Source organism: Patagioenas fasciata, chromosome 10, assembly GCF_037038585.1.
Source record: "Patagioenas fasciata isolate bPatFas1 chromosome 10, bPatFas1.hap1, whole genome shotgun sequence".
NCBI classification, from domain to species: domain Eukaryota; kingdom Metazoa; phylum Chordata; class Aves; order Columbiformes; family Columbidae; genus Patagioenas; species Patagioenas fasciata.
In genome coordinates this window covers 20952125-20968718 of record NC_092529.1, presented here as the reverse complement: position 1 = coordinate 20968718, position 16594 = coordinate 20952125, and the positions used below count along the sequence as shown (strand labels likewise).

The window sequence follows — 16594 nt, the reverse complement described above, 5'->3', positions numbered from 1 at the left end:
TGGATTGTCCTAAGTACAAATTTAATGGATTATGAATTTAAAACTCTCTCCAGCACCTACATCGCACCTAATGGTACTCTGTTTTCAGCCTGTGTCCCCACCATGATCTACGTATCTTCCTAAATATTTTAAAAGCTCTTCTTGACACAGGGATATGTCTTGTTGGTACAACACAGAGATGCATTATATCACCAGATTTTTGCCTTACTAACATAATGTCACGGAGGCACCCCGAGGTCAGTTTAAGGGACAACAGGGTCCAAAACAACTTTTATTAACCCAGTGAGAAACAGGGTTTTAGCACTCCAAAAGTGACTTAAATACAGGTTCAGATATCAGTTGAGGAAAATTATGAAGGGGCAGCAACTGATACAACAGGCGGTCCACAGAGTGCATGCACACGGCTTCACCAAAACAATGCCGGAGCCGCCCCTGAGTCCCGGAGGAGCACACACTGCATGAACACGGTGTGGGGTTATTTTAAAGAGACACACGAACTCGTAGTGAGTACGGAAAGTGTATGCTCGCGATTCCGCGAGGGTAGATTTGTAATACACTCGCAATCCTGCGAGGGTTAATTTACTTACACGTGCAAATGTGCACAGAATATTACACGTGCTTATGTGGAAGCACGGGAGGAAAATACACCCGCGATCATGTGAGGATTAATTTTACAAGTGCTCATATTGAGCATGGGAAGTTACACGTGCGTATGTGCACGTAAAGGATAAATACACTGGCAATCCCGCGAGCAGTTTCACCCACACTGGTGGCGGCGAGGCGAGCGGGGTCTCCATCCCGGGGCTCTCGGCAGCACCATCTCGCTCCTGCTCCCACAGACCCGCGACAATGGGCGGAGTCTCGATGAGAGTCCTGTTTTGATTGGCTGATCAGCCCTGACTGTGGGCATTCCAGAAGCTTCTCTGCACCCCCACCCCGGCTGTGGGTGCCCCTGGAGCCTCCAAACATCCCCACACTGGCCGCAGGTGCCCAGCGGCTCCTGGCGCCTCGGCGCTGCCTTCTCCTAACGGCCCTGCCAGGGGCTCTGGGGCCAAACAAAAGGAGCTGTCAGCATCAAACAGAGAGAGAGGGAGATGTGCCTGCTCCTTCCATACTGAAGGAGGGAGGGGAGAGAGGGGGGTTTGCATCCTGACACACATAACCTCCAAACGATTTCCAAAATCAGCTGTATTTTCAATAATTAGTCCATTTTGTATTTTTCAAAATAAACGTATCCACTTTTGATAGCATATTACTTAAGCTCCACCATCCTCCAGCCCAGCCAGCGAAAGAAGTTTGCATCAAACTTTTTATAACACCAAATGTGGTTTTTTTCCTTGGCATTCTGAAAAATGAAACCTTTGTGCAGCTACAATTCTGTACAAGAGCACATTAGCTCTGCGGTATGCAAGAATAGCTGGGTAGACTCCGAGGCTATACATTCTTCTGCTAAAAGATATATTATCACATCTGGGTCTATTTTTGTTTTCTACGTCTGCTACAAGCAACACCTACAATCGTTATAACTGAAAATGACGAAATAAAAATATTTTTCACCAATTTGGCATCCTTTTGCATTTAACAACACTAAACGTGTAGTCTAGTTCATTAACAGAGTTTTGCCTGTTTGTATTTACATATAACAAGGGAGAAACAGATGTGTTAAAAAAAGAGGAAAATGGCATTGTAAATACATTAAAAATGGAAACAGAGTTTGTGGGTTGGTGCAGCATCTAAAACTACTTAGCACATTTGAAAAGTAAAATATATTAACTTCCAAGTTGCCTCACTTAACTGCTTTCAATTACAGCAGCGCATAACATCGTCATCATGTATTTACATTCGATCTCCTTGCTCAGCAGTCTCCTTATAAGGTTTTTACCTTTATTAGTGGGACTCTCAGTCTCTACCTGTCATCTAACTGGTCAATAATAAGCTTTTTTCACCATTTTGCATAGTTAAGTCACTAGAAAACTTCAAAATACACTATTTTTTTTTTCTTTTGCAAGTAAGGAGTTGTCATCATGTATATATCACAAAGAAAAAAATACAAAAGCACAACATGTCATGAATTCTCCTTCAAGTAGATTATATTACAGTAGCACTGAACAAGTTTATATTAATTACTTTCAAAAAGAGGAGGAGATGACATATTTGAGATACAGGATCCTACCAAACCACGACGGGCCATCCGTAAATCTAACAATAGTGTGAATTCTTCATGAACTCATTGTGAGAGCTGTCAAACTGGGGAAAACTTTTTGTTAATGCCAGTACCGTTGTTCATCTGAACAGAAGCCAGTCGGTCACACTGCCACAGCTTGCGTCCCCACTTCTGCCATACAATCTGCACACATGCATATGTTACAATGTAAATTAAAGAGCAATTACATGTGTATGCATAGCTGTACTTTCATTTTTAGTTTGGGGGCTGTAATGTGATTTGTCCAGAGCCGGAGCAGAGCCCTACAAATAGCAGGGCAGAAGGCAATTTGTGATTATTGAGCTGTAACGAGCCACCTGTGTTTTCCCTTGCTGGAAGGGGGAGGGTTGGCACCCCAGGCTGACAGCTGGGGTAGGACATGCTCCCTGTTTGCCAGGCTAACCATGTGGTCACCCTTTTTCCCCGTGCCCTCAAAATAGGAGAACACAACTATTGGTAGAGATGTCAGCTCGCTCTGTGGGCAGTGACAGACTGACGTACCAAAGACATCGACTGCATCCTCCCTTGGGACCCTGTGTGACCACAGCTTGACCCAGAGCTCACAGGGAAACCCCCGTTCCATCCTGGTTCCATCACAAGCTCTTTGCAACCAATATAATGCAGAGATCCCACTAACTACCTCCAGTCAAGACAGGGTCTATATCAAGGTGATTTTATAACATCAAAACCAACTCTGAACAAGAAATGGAGTGCAGCCCTTACCTCCTCGTAGACGTCATCATTCCTGCTGAAGTCTCCAGCCTTCCTTGGAAGGATGTGGACATGAACATGCTGAAAACGAGAAACAAAACAATGGTGATAATCAAGCCCATGACTTTTTTCTGGATTATCAACATTATTCTCCACACATACAAGTAACCATGCACATGCTCCCAGAGCATTATTTTCAGAGGAAAATACATTAACCTGTTCCATAACTGTATCTCAACTCTTTGGAGAATACAAAAGACGAAAAACACAAGAGAGCAGCTCTGCTGTATTGTATGAGCTTCAGAGTGAAATGCCTCGAAGTTCAGGGGCTCTGCGGAATTATTTATAGTTGTCAGTCGGCAATGTATTTAGCCACAGCTTTGAAATGACAATGTACTTTGGAGCTGCATGTTGTGACTTCCAAACTGAGAAGAACAGAAGGTGCCAGTGATGGGACACAGGCACAGCAGGTGTGGGCAGCCCCGGGCTCAGTCCTGTGCTGAGGAACCCATGGGACACGAAGAGACCACAGAGGCAGAAAGGCTGTGAGAAAAGGACACTCATCAGGCTGTTCAGCACAGCTAACACCATGCCTTTTGCAAGATTTGAAAAGACTACCATTTTGCTTTTCCTCCCAGGTTTTTGCCCGATTACAACAGACTGAAGCCCCCGGTGGTATGTGCTGCGTGCGCTGAGGGCAGACGCCTGCAGGGGCACGGGCTCCAGCGCACCAAGTGTCCCCAAACCGGTGAGACACGAGAATTATGAGCCTGGTTTTGCAGAGCCTGAGGCATGAGCATCGCTCTCCTGGTGGCAGGGCCATCACCTGGGTAGCAGAGCTAAGGACCAGGAGCTGCACAGGCAGCCTTGGGCTTTGTGAGGGAGGTAAGGGACAACGTAGTTTTGTCATTTGTCAGATATGGGGAAAAGGAGTAAAAATATGGACAAATAAACAAATATATGACTTGCCGCCTTGCCAACCTGATATTGTATCCCTACTGTTACTACTTGTTTTTTGGGTTTTTTCTTTTTAAGAAATTACGACAGTCTCATCATACTATGTAGGAAAGGTAATTCAAGAGTCTCACGACTCAAACTCTACTAGGAAATCAAACACTCAGTTATCTGCTTTTCTGCAGTAAGTTCAGCTGCAACTTTGCAAAGCATTCTTTTATCTTTTCAGCTTTCTCTTCTGAGGAAAAAACAAAAACCCAACCAAAAAAACCTCACAACCAACCAACAAAAACCCCGCCAAAACAAAACAAAACCAACACATGCCTTGAGAATAATTCTTCAGGAGAAATATGCACCGCCTCAGTGAAGAGAAGCAGCAAATAACTTGAGTAACAGATCACATTTCTGCACCTCATTGAAACATTCTCAAAACTCGGCACAAGTCTACAACAAAATCCAAAATCAAAGAAGATTTTCTTAGGCTATTGTAAGAAAATTCAAACGCACTTAGATTAACTTCAACCTATAAAAACATTTGCTCAGTGAATAAAACGGAATCACAAGGTTATTTCAGTTAATGGAATGTTCTAAATACCACTCTTGTTGTTTCTTTTTCCTTAGCTTACCCTAGAGAAACTGAATATGCGATTGCTTATTCTTATCATTATCCACAACATCCAGTGTATTCAGCCTAGAGATGAGGATGATTCTTGAGGGTTAAAAACTGTGGTTTTGAGTAATACATTAGTGATAGTGTTCTGATAGTGTATTATACTAATATATCATGAGAGCGATAGTGCTCTTCTGATGTATTAGTGCCATGCATCATCTGAACGTCACTGCTCTCATGATGTATTGCTCAAAATCACAAGGCAACTTTAAAGATGGTCTTCAGTAGCCCTAGGCCTGAAATTTTGCTTTTGGACAGACTTTCAAGAAAAATAAAAGTGAAGATTAAAGTTTGCAGTAGGCTGTAAGTTTTCACTAGTGCATCACACCTGTTGTTTGATTTTAGATTTATTCATAAAAATGGAGAAGAATCTACCAATCAGTTTCTTTCTCTTCTGCTCCAAGGATTGACAGTTTTGCTATAAATACCAATTTCCAGCAATTTCTCTTGATGATATATATACAGTCTAATATCAGCTCTCGATATCTATCAGCTGTCCTCCCAAAAGTTCAGCCGCCTTTGAGAGTAATTTTTATCTCTGCGGCAGTACGTGCCGGGATGGGCAGAGGAGACGAGCTGGATACCCAGCCAGGCAATTTGGAACATCAGACAGCACGCAGGGATGGAGCCCAAAGCTCGGCGCAGAGACGCTGCACTGCAGATGCACAGACCAGCACAGCAGGTAACGAATGAGCCTCACATGGGACCTTCTACCTACCACGGGCTCTTGCGATCAGCATGGAAAAGAAAGGAAAAACAATTGTTTATGACAGCATATGGGCCACTTGGCGTCAGTGGGGACATTCTCGGGGTTACTCACCTTTACTACGTGCATTATGTCCTAGCACAATGCCAGGCTGAATAGCAAAATCTGTCAACTGTATCGGAAAACAAATGAGTATTTCCAAGGTTTGAGGTTACAATCAATTTAAAAGAGAATAATTTTTTTGCTAGACATCCCAATTTTTATTTTTAAATTCCGTGCATGGAAAGCAAATAAATATCTGCATTCTCCCTATGGTTTGTGTAATAGAAATGAACAGGATCAGCAGTACTGACTCAAGTTGTTTCCTTCTCTTCAGCTTAATCAAGGAAACACAGGGAGATGGAAGCAGCACAGAGCAGTGGCTGCCACACCAAACAGGGGATTTCACACCTTCTCTAATCAGCCTTCCAGCTTCCGGCCTTCCCGACTTGGGGATGCCGGTACTTGGATTCATTAGGAGTTTTTTAACTGATTTTTTTGCTCCTTAGTATTATTTGTTATTCCTAAAGCCTCAATCCACCAAGGCACTTAAGCACCGGCTCAATTTCCAACCTGTGAATTGGTTCAGTGGGAGTATTTACATCCCAGATATTACAGATACGTCTCTCTGTTTTGCATCTGCTGCTACAGCGAGGTCTCCCCAACTGGAAGCAGCAGAAATAACTTCGAGGTGCCCACAAATTAAAGTTTCTTCCTTCCTTTTTGCTTTCCAGGCAAAACAAAAAACTGCAGTTCAAAAAAAGACAGTTGCAGTTGACTGAAATGTGTCAGTACATACAGACAAAACATTTGTCTGCACTTCCTTTTTTTAACCAAACAAACAGATTTAGGCAAATCTTCTTTCAAAACACTGCTTAGAGAAAAAAAAAAAATCCAAACGACACGTTCACAAAATGTCAAAACAAAGAGTTTCAACCTTTTCCTCAGTTATTGTGGGTATCCTCGTGCCTGGTGGGTGGCAGACAGTCCCATCGCATTCCAGCAGGTTCTATTCAATCACTGTTGATCGTATTTCATTTGTTTCCTAAAAAATTGCTTTCCTCTCATTTTGCATTGTTTCGATTAATAAGCAAGAAAAGCGACATACAACAGCCAAGACGTTTACATTAATGGACCGATCAATATCACCTGCATCAGAGCAGAAAAAAAGGCAGACAGACATTTGCATTGCTTAGAGTGTAACTACCGTTCCCTCCTCTTGCCAGACACTGACGGAGAAAGCTCCACGTGATCACAGGAGATGGACACGCTGGATAAGACAACACCGGGACACAGCAACGTGTCCCCATGTGGGTCGAAGATGCCTGGGCCCCATCTGTTGCTTTTGACACTGGGCACGAAGTTTCCTGCCGGGGATGTCCAGGGCAGCAGCAGCTAGAAGGAGGCTGTTGGAGCCGAATTTTATAGCACCTTCAAAATTAAAATTCTTGGATTGACAGTTTTGTAGGGCTGGGACTGTAGCTTCCTGTGCCTTCACAGTGCCTACCACATTATAAACGAAATCTCAGTTCGAGAAACTCCTAATGGTGAGAATTACCAAGTGATGCAAAATCACTCTCAACAGAAGTTTTTCTGAGACCTTTATACCCAGAATGGCAAGAGAATTAGAAAACATACTGCAAGGAACAAATCTATAGCGGCGTGAGGAAATAATGAAGCAGAGCCAGCATGTGCCATCTCTGACCTCCTCCACCCAGCCCCGCGGTGTGTTCACCACAAATTTGGGAGCGTGGGGCTGCTGATGGGCACTCCAGAGCACGCTCATCCCGTCCCTGCTGAAATCGGGCAGCAACAGAGGGATTTATACATCTAAATCCAATTTCCAGTGAACCCAGGCTGCAAAATGCTCACAAAAGTCTCAGCCAAAAAAGCTGGAGCCAATTTTGTTGGAAAAACACCCATTCAGGTCAGGTGAGTTTTGCTTCAGCACTCAAGGCCAAGCAGAAAGCAATGTTCCTAGTTACGGCTGGTTTTATATACTGAATTATGGTTGAATAACCAATGTGTCACCACTGCACTGCATGTGAAGTGAAAATACTAGGCAAAAATAGACACTGAAAGAGTCTTCCCAGGTAGACCAGAATAGTGAAGAGCAGATGACCCTGCCACACACCACTGGGGAGGACACGGACGTTGCCTGCAATAATTCATGAACATTATGTTGTGTTCGCTCAGCTGCTGTGCTGGTTAGCAGAGCAACAAAGCTCAGCTTCCAACAGAAAGGGAGATAATAGCCTGTATAAGGGCTCCTCAGCACGCACCCAGGGTCTATTAGCAATAAATGTTGCTATAGGATGAATACATAAAAACTGGTGGTGGGTCACGCAACCTTGAGGACGAGGCGACTGTCAAAAGTTGGCAGAGCAAGGGCTGCTCCTCCCACACCTGCAAGAGCCGAACGTGGCTGAGTTGTGCCTTCACGCAGCAAAACAGACGCCTTTCAGCAGCTTAATCCTTTCCCTTGTTACTTTCCATTCTTTCTACAGACACAAAGCTTCGCAGCCACAGGCGTCCACATACTCGTGGTGCAGCAGGAGCAGGAAAGGCCGTGACATGGGGCATGGAGGGCCATCAGGGCCAGGGAGAGTAAATCCCAGTGTCCCTGTCACTATTGTGTTCAGGCAGGTGGAAGGGCAGGAGGGGCATTAGCACCTGTGGGCAGCACGGCCAGGAGATGCCCATCGGCCAGTTCAATGGGAAAAAGGATGGTGGTTTGCAGATAACGCCTTGTTTGCTGCAAAGTCTCTGTCCATTACAGAGCGAGGTGCTTCTTATAGGAGGCTGTGATAATGCTTCTTCTAAACTACCAGATTAACTGTAGAAATTCCAGACTAATAACCATTCTCCAAGTAAGACTGTTAGCAGGTGATAAAGAAAATCCACCATAATACTGAGATAGCCACATGAAAAATAGGGCAATTTTGTCCTCTCCACAAACTGGGCTTCCATGGAGCCCTTGTTTGCTATTCTTGATTAACTGCTCAATTATCCCTGTTACAAAATTATTCCGTGGAAAGCCCTGCCTGTATATCCATAGCTCATTAACAGAAAGCACTCCCTCTGCTGCCCCGAAAATACATCGCATTACCCAGACACCTCTACATTCAACATAATCGTTCTTTCAAGGCATTGAAACCCAATTTCCAGGGTCCTTGCCTAGCAGGTCCTGGCAAAGACATGTTCATGAGAAACCAATTTCTGTTCAGTAGGAGTTCAGGAGTGCTTGACATTTTTCTTAGTGCTGACTTAGGTTGGGATGGAGAAATAAATTAAAAAAACTCAAGTCCTATCCAACATCAGGAAATAAGAGAGTTTCAGTCAATTAAAATACTCAGTTTTCACAGACTTTAAAATTATTGCCCACATTTTTTTTTTCACACTTTCAGGAGTTATACGTTACACAAAGACAGACCACTTTACAAGACGTAATTTTTATAAAATATTAAAACATAGCAGGAAACGACATGAAAAAACTCCTTTCCTACAAAAAATGCCCCATTTCTAGGAATCAGCATTTGCCTTTCCAGCTTCACTAAAACCTATCAGAGGAGGCTGTGCAGATGCATTCGCTCAGCACCCAGACGGCAGCTCTGGCGGTCTGGGGTAAGGGTTGCTCCAGACCCAGGAAGGCTGCACAGACTAAGGTGCTCTTGTAACACCTTCGCTTTGGCTCTGCTTTATTAAAACACAAACCTGAAGCGTTCTTTTCTACCGTTCTGAGAAAGGATGTGATACAGATGGAAAGGAGTGGCACAGACTCGAGAGCAGTACGTGCAGGGGGGCAGAGGGATGCTTTGCAAGGGAAGGACAGGGAAATCCACATCTGTCTCCCAATGCCCAGGGTAACAGCCGAGGAAACAGAGACACAGGTGGGAACAGACTAGAAGAGCCACCAGAGAACAGGAGGGGAGGGAGCTACCACTAGAATGGAGATGGTGGTTTAAATTTTAGTTTGTGAATCAAACACATTGTGGAGAAAGAGGGTGCAAAGAGAGAACAAACAGGGCAACAAGCTCTGGGAGAGGAGGCCACATAGGCTATCCAGATGCTACCAAGTTAGAGCATGAGGACCCTATCACACCCCATTTGTGTACATCTGCAGGGCACTGCACTGTACATATACTCTTAGGAGGAGAAAAAAAAAAGCTTTGCAATGTTCCCTATCAATGTTTGTGCCACAGAGTTGCCTCTGGAAAAGTGAGTATCAAGCTTCTTGCTCAGCATAGAGAACACATACTTCAGAAAGCAACAAAACGGAGAGAATTTGCAAATCTATCAGAAACCAAACCAAGTAGGGGACATGCAGCAGAGTACATCTTCAAACACGTACATTGAGAAATGCGCAGATTCAGCATCCTCAATAAATAATGTATCTGGCAACTGATATGAAGTTTTAAAGAAATGAGATGTGGATGAGCTAGAAAAGGGATGTAGACCTAACGAAAACATGCACAGAGAGATATTTAAACCCACTTGAGATCTGCAGTTCTAACTTCCACAGCTGAAGGCAACTTCAGCATTTACAAGAGAACTGCCAACCTCTCCCCCTCAGCCTGAAACCCAAGAAAACTGGCACAATAATGAGGGTAATTAGCCTGTTCATTGGAAGTGGTAATCCAAATGTAACTTGGATATCTCCCACGAGGTCCTCTGAAAGTCAGCAAATGAATAAATTAAACAGAAATAAGGGTGGGATGGTGCTTCTGAACTGGTATTTCCTGGCCTCTGACCTGGTCTGCAATTCTAGGAATGAAGGCCAACGCATGGTGGTAGGAAGGTCAGGCCAAGGACCATTGCCAGCTCCTCTCATCTGCCATGATCCAGTGCTGCATACCCCCAGCACCCACAGCGGATGGGACAGGAGAACTGCAGGAGCATCAACCCCTATGTGTGAATTAGTAGGAAGAACAACACCGCGGTCCAACCAAGAACCTTGATGAGAAAACTGCTGCACCATGTTTCCTGGATTATATGCCAGCAACACTACGACTGCAACACTGTGAGACCTGTACAGCATCTTCTACCCCTTGAATACCAAAGAACTGCAAAAACAACCCTAAACCCTTGCAGCCCCTGTATAAAGTACACTTCCATTTTACAGATGTTAAGGCTGATGCACAAACCAACAAAGGTGCCTCTGAAGCTGCTCAGGAAGGTGCTGCTGATTTCAGGACAACTGAAGAGCACCTGCCTTGAGGTCCTGTGCCTTTGCCTTCCCTCAGGGTCCCTTTGCCCAGGTATTTTTGTGCAAATTTGGCATTGCTGAGTTGCAAATGAAAGTGCAATTGCATTTCCCCTCACCTCTGATCTTTAGTTAAGTCTTGATAAATGCATATTGTTTTAACACTTATGATACGTATAATTAGGGTTCCTTAATTTATGTTTCAATAAAACGTTCTATAATAAACATTTACTGCTCTGTGAATAAACATCTAAATGAAGCTCCTAATGGGGGTTACACGTTTTGAAGCAGTTCATGGCTTTGCTGAAGTCTCTCCCTATACTTAATGAGAGTCATTTCCATAATCTGTGCATTATTGCTTAAGCCTCCCTTTAGGAATATTTTACAAAGTAAAATTCTGTGAAATATTATCAGCCAAAAGAGAAAATGCTAAGAGGATTATCAAATTGTCCTGTTAAAGGGACAGCACAGGCTTGCATTTCCCCCCTGAGATGCTAACATTGTAATTATGTAGAGTGTGCTTACTAATTATCACACCAGTGTGTTATTACTGAGTTTTTCCCTCAGAGACCCCATCTAAATGAAAAGGATGGGAGACCCCTAAAAGGTCTGTTATGAAGGGAAATAGAATGCTAATTTACTTTCTGATATTAATAAGAGTAAGGATCAAACTCCCCCAGGCAAGAATGTCACGAAAGGTGCGGCTCCCTCGGAGGGCACCGAACGCTGTTACGTCTGAAATTGCGTACAGCTTCTCCCACAACATGGGCTCTGCAGCTCCATGATTAACACCCAGGGTCTCATCCCCATTTCGCTGAAACTTCCACCCATTTTCTCACTGACTCCAATAACAGCAGGACTCAGCACCACGGAGGTCGAGGGCAAGATTATTCTTGTAATACAGAGGGTTTTCAATTCTCTGGAGTATCTGCAATGATACAAACACCTGTAAGATATTTCTTCCATGTGTCTGAGTACATTTGAGGAAAATACAGAAATGAAATATATCTTCTTCCCACTAGCAGGGAGTGAGAGCATTCCAGCAGCAATGGCCCACTCCCCCTTTAATGCAAGGAGTAGGGAATTAGAGGAAAATGAAAGCCCATAAATCAGGAATGGATGTGGCAGGGGGAAGACAAGCCTTACATACCAGTTACTCTTATTCTGAGAGGGAAATCATTCTCTCTAGTTTTTGTGGTTATTGCCTTTTTACACAACTGTTGCAACAACTTCTAGGATGATGATAAGGACAGAATTAAAATACTGTCCGTGTCTTTCATTAAAGATGGAAGAGAAGTGCTACTGCAAGGAGAAAGAGGAGTTCTACGACCACGGCAACGTGAATAAGCCTCCTATCTTTTCGTGGAGGACGAAATGCATTCAAGCCACGGTGCTTTCCATCGCAGTATCTATCAGTGCTATGAGATATATCCAAGGCTCTGTGTCAGTACTGAGGCATTTTATACCCTTAAGGATACATTTCCCAAGAACTAGCAAATATCTTTGTGCGTACCTATAGCACTCACTGGACTATTTAGTTATTTATAATATTAAAATTATATATAGCAGCTTATGGGTTCCAAAACGTAGGCTGTTTTTCTGTTTTATTGCCAAATGGGCACATTCATCTCTGAGGTTTAGCTGCTTCAGTGAAACCTTTTAAATGTAAATTATTTTCTGTTATAAAAAGCTGATTGTGGGAGTTTTAGTATTTCAAAGATGGTAATTTATGTGACTGGAACAAAATAAAACATTCAACAGAAACAGAATTTTACTTGATCAGAAACACTTTTATGTTTCAGTATAGTTTTCTTTTCATATTTTCCTCCTGCAGCAGTGGCCTCTGTCTTTCAATTAGCTTGAAACAGAAGATCTTAGATACAACCATAATTAAACACCATTTGCATATGTGTCATTCCACAACTTCTTCACCTCACATTTAAAGTATTTTTAAGCTGTCATGACCCGAAGCCTGAAATCCCTTATGCAGCTGCTCACCCCTCAACAGTCCAAAGTCTCTGGGAGGATGGGGAAACAGGACCAGTCCCCATAAAACCCACAGGAGTAAGTGTCCTCCTTTGTCATTTGAAATCATTTTGATGGCATATCCAGTGAGGGAGCTGAGAATCAACAAAGATGATTTTTTCACATGGACTGTTGGTCAGTCCTATTTTTCTTTGACTTACTTCCCCACACACAGTCTTGAATTTCAGATACAAAATGGTTTTGTGGAAGTAAAGAGCCTCCTTGAAAACCAAACTTCATGGGTCACCTATGACATCACCCAAAGGTGACTGAGACCCCTGCCAGGACTCCCGGTGCCAGCAGCTATGTGATCGGGCCTTGCAGAACGCCACAGCGTCAGCACCAACACAAGCTGCCTCTGAAGGTTTTGACAACAACCTATACCAGCTAATAACTTCTCCAAACCTACCAGGACAAATGTACTTTCATTGTTGATTTCCCAAGTAACCAGGATTTTTCTTGCCATTTTTGTAACATGCAACCCCACATTACTTCCCTTTCTGCTCAAGCCAGTGGCCACACTCTTACTAACTTCAGGCTAAGTCCTTCATGACTTGTCGAAATCTAGCAAGTAAATGTGCTAATAATGGCAAAGAATAAACAATAATAGGTCCTGAAACTCCAAAATTAAAAAAAAAAATAATAATGCATGCCACAGTCTTTATTCACTGTGTAATATTTTTGAAATCAGGTTAGAAAATGTACCAATGTCCTTGTCTCAAACCTTTTATTAACCTCTTAAAGTACTTCTTTTATAAGCCCTTGCACGGCATGCAACATCTGCACATCTCTCACCTAAGCGTGGGGAATGGCTACAAGGCCAGCACTGACAAACACACAGAAATGCATCTTCCATTGACTGCTAAAACAGGAACTCCATCATTTTAAGTTACCGATTTAATTACAAAAATGTATTATTGAATCAATCTTTCTTCATATTCATGAGCTGGCTAGAGAAAAGAGCGAACTGTTCTGCTTAGTACACTTTCACCTTGGTAAGCATGAATTACCCTAATTGGGAAAGTTGTTCTTTCAAAATTGTTTAAATCCACAAAATCCTTTCAACCAGGGCCCTTTTGTGGATTTGTAATAAACACTGGCGTTTGCCAGGATCCCAGCTGAAACCACAAGACTTGCTGTCCTGGAGATCCTTCAACAGACACGTCGTCCAAATGGACTTTGACTGTGACTACCGGGGCCATATGGGCGGAAGAGCAGCAGAGGTGAACAGTTTGTGATTACGTCCCTAAGTCGTTTAACCTTCAGAATTACAATTCCACACACTCTGCCACCCAACAGGAGGCTGTGCAAGCAGGTGAAAAGATAGATGTCTATTCTTAATGACTGTTTAGGAGACTGCTGAGCCTTGGTCTGTGCCCATGTTGGTTCAGTTCATTAATGTAATTAACCGACAATCAATCTTTTTAAATTAGTTACACAAAAACAGCTACTGTCAGATCAACTGACATGAAAGTTAGGTCACGCTCCATTTCTGCATGATTTAACACCCACACTGGAACAGAATACAGGGCATAGAAGCATCGGAAACTGGAGCCAAATTCATTTGAAGCCCTACAACTTAATTAAAGAGTGCAAAATCTGTGCAGCTGGCTTGGTCTTCTTTGCATGGCATTCCATGTTTGCAGCTAAACACCTTGGCAATATGAAAAGTGCCCAGAAAACAAAAGAACAAACGAACAAACTGCTTCTAGGAAATATTTAGTAGTGAAGGAATTTAAATAATTTTAAACAGTGTAAGCTTATTCAAAGCTTGAAACTGGACCTTAATAGCGGCTTTCATGATTCACCAGGAGTTCAGCTCACAGAAAAAATTTAGATGACACATGAAAGCAGAAGGAGCTGAAGCTCCTATTAGCGTCTGTTGCCTCTCTTTGAGCTAGGAAAGCACCAGAAAGCAACCTTGGTTTTCACTGCACACAAAGGTTATCAGTGAAGGGTTACAGCACAGCTCCATCGCCAGCCTTGACATACTGATCCGCTGTCCTGGGATCAGAGCTAAGAGCAGCTTATAACTCAGGCTCGCAACCTGCCTCCCTCTTTCCCCTTCCTCTGGGGGTTGGGGAAAGGATTTGTTTGGCCTAAACCTGGTGCAATGTGTTCTCCAGAAGCGCTGGCTGAGGGGTTGCTAAGGTGACCGAATCCTGCCCCTGCAGTGCTGGGGGGATGAGGAGCAACCAGCAGCTCTGCAGAGTCAGGCTTGGACGGAGCAGACCTCACATGGTACAGCCGTGCCCCGTTTGCACCAGTCTGAGAGCTGGTCTCAGGGGCAGCAGCTCAGCGGCATCTGGGTTGCTGCTCGTGCTGCTCCGCAAGCCTGAGCCAGGCTGCGAGGGGAAGCCGGTGTCCCCGTGCCACCGCAGGTGACATCGCGGCTCTGCCCGGCAGGCACGGAACATCTGCGAGCTCGGGGTGGGTGCACTGCCAGCCTGGTTTGAGACTAATAGGCAATTTCCTTCTCAGCCCTCTAAGCTGAACCTGAACTAAACTGCTTTCAATTTCCCCAAAAGGCCAAGTTTGCAACTTCGCCTTATGCTTGTCCATTAAGACAGCATCTGGCTTCTTTTAATCCCTTGCACTAACGGAGTTGATCCAATTGCTTCCAGCAGGCCTAACGCAGACATTGCTGCTGAATGACTGCCAGGAAAGCAGGTTCCTCCGAAATCCACCACGAAATGGACGGGCGAGAGCCCCGGTGCAGTGCTGCAGGGCAGTGCCCCGGCTGCAAACGGCAGAGCGCATTCCACAATGTGCTGAGCACCTTCCCTGCTGTTTGCCAGCACAACCTTTGAGGGCTGCAGGATCAGGCCCACGGCTCCCCCTTGAGTGAAGAGAAAGTGAAACACCTGTTTTTCCCTTCTGGGAAACCAGGCGATTAGGAGGAGTGGGCGTTGGGGCAGATGAGGAAGGAGTGGGAGGATGCACGCTCAAGTTTTGTTTTGAAAGCTGAACGTAAATTAGCATGGCTAGAGGAGAAAAAATCCACTTCCAGGGGACCGAGGAAGAATGGGCAACCTGTCACTTAACACTCTGCACCTTCTGTAGCGTTGCTGCCAGAAAGCCAGCAGAGCAGGTGCCTTCAGAAACGAAACCGAGGCAGACGTAAGTGAATTTAAAACTAATAACAGCAAGAAACTTTAATGAAACTCTCTGACTACCTTGAACAGCTTTTCTCACATAGGCTTTCCGAGCTTTCATAACTCTGCACTCAAAAAGCACCCTAAAAAGTTGCAGACAGCACATTATCACTTTGTGCCTCTGTGTGAACACACATGCATCTTTTCTGCAGCTTATGCGTAACAGCAAAATGCATGGAGCCCACCCTAGCAAATTTCTTATTCATTACCACAGCGTTCTGCCTATTTTGTGGTATCTGCAATTCTACGTCATTGCTCTATGACATACTAATACCCACTGCTAATTGCAAATGGGCTGCTTCTGCAGCTGAAGGACTGGGTTACGGGGTCAGGGGAGCAGAGATCTTGCCCCAGGGGCAGCTCCCAGTTTGGTTTGGGTCTGCCTCCCTCCCCAAGCTGAGCAGGGAGCCTGAGCTATTGCTGGTTTAGTATCCAACATCGCAGCCAGAGTCAGAAGCAGGCTGCAATGCACAAGGAATACAAAATAGAGACCTAGAGGGCAGGCAAAACTTTCATAAATTCAGATCATCTATCAACATCGAAAGAATTACTAATCAGAGAAAGAAAGGTACAGAAGTGTTAACATTAATTCTACTCTGCTACAAGCCACGTGGCTAACACCATGACACCTTGCCATTTACTGAGGGAGAGCTATTTATTTATGTAACCTATAGCTCACATTTAAATAATTAGTCTCCCTGATAAATTTTTGAACTTGCAATCTGTGTGCTGCACTTGCGTAAGCACAGCATATTTCATACAGGTACAATTGTTTAACACCTCCAGCCTCATATTAAAGAGTTTCATATAATTAGCAGAGTTAGCCACTACAACTTTCAGGCCAGTTACACATTAAAAATTAAAAAAAAGGTGCTAGTTCTACAGAGCGAAGCAGGTGTAGCCTGTGCTCCTAACAAGGGATGTTCAG

At 44.0% G+C, this 16594-nt stretch overlaps 1 protein-coding gene across 6 annotated transcripts in view; it reads right to left on the bottom strand.

The window, feature by feature from the left end:
- Positions 1 to 16594, bottom strand: part of FHIT (fragile histidine triad diadenosine triphosphatase) — a 565652-nt gene that overhangs the window by 87768 nt on the left and 461290 nt on the right. For all 6 annotated transcript variants that reach the window (XM_071813289.1, XM_071813290.1, XM_071813287.1 and 3 more), the window contains one exon: positions 2927 to 2995. In XM_071813289.1, the coding sequence (XP_071669390.1) occupies positions 2927 to 2995 (69 nt within the window). The remainder of the gene's footprint in view (positions 1 to 2926; positions 2996 to 16594) is intronic.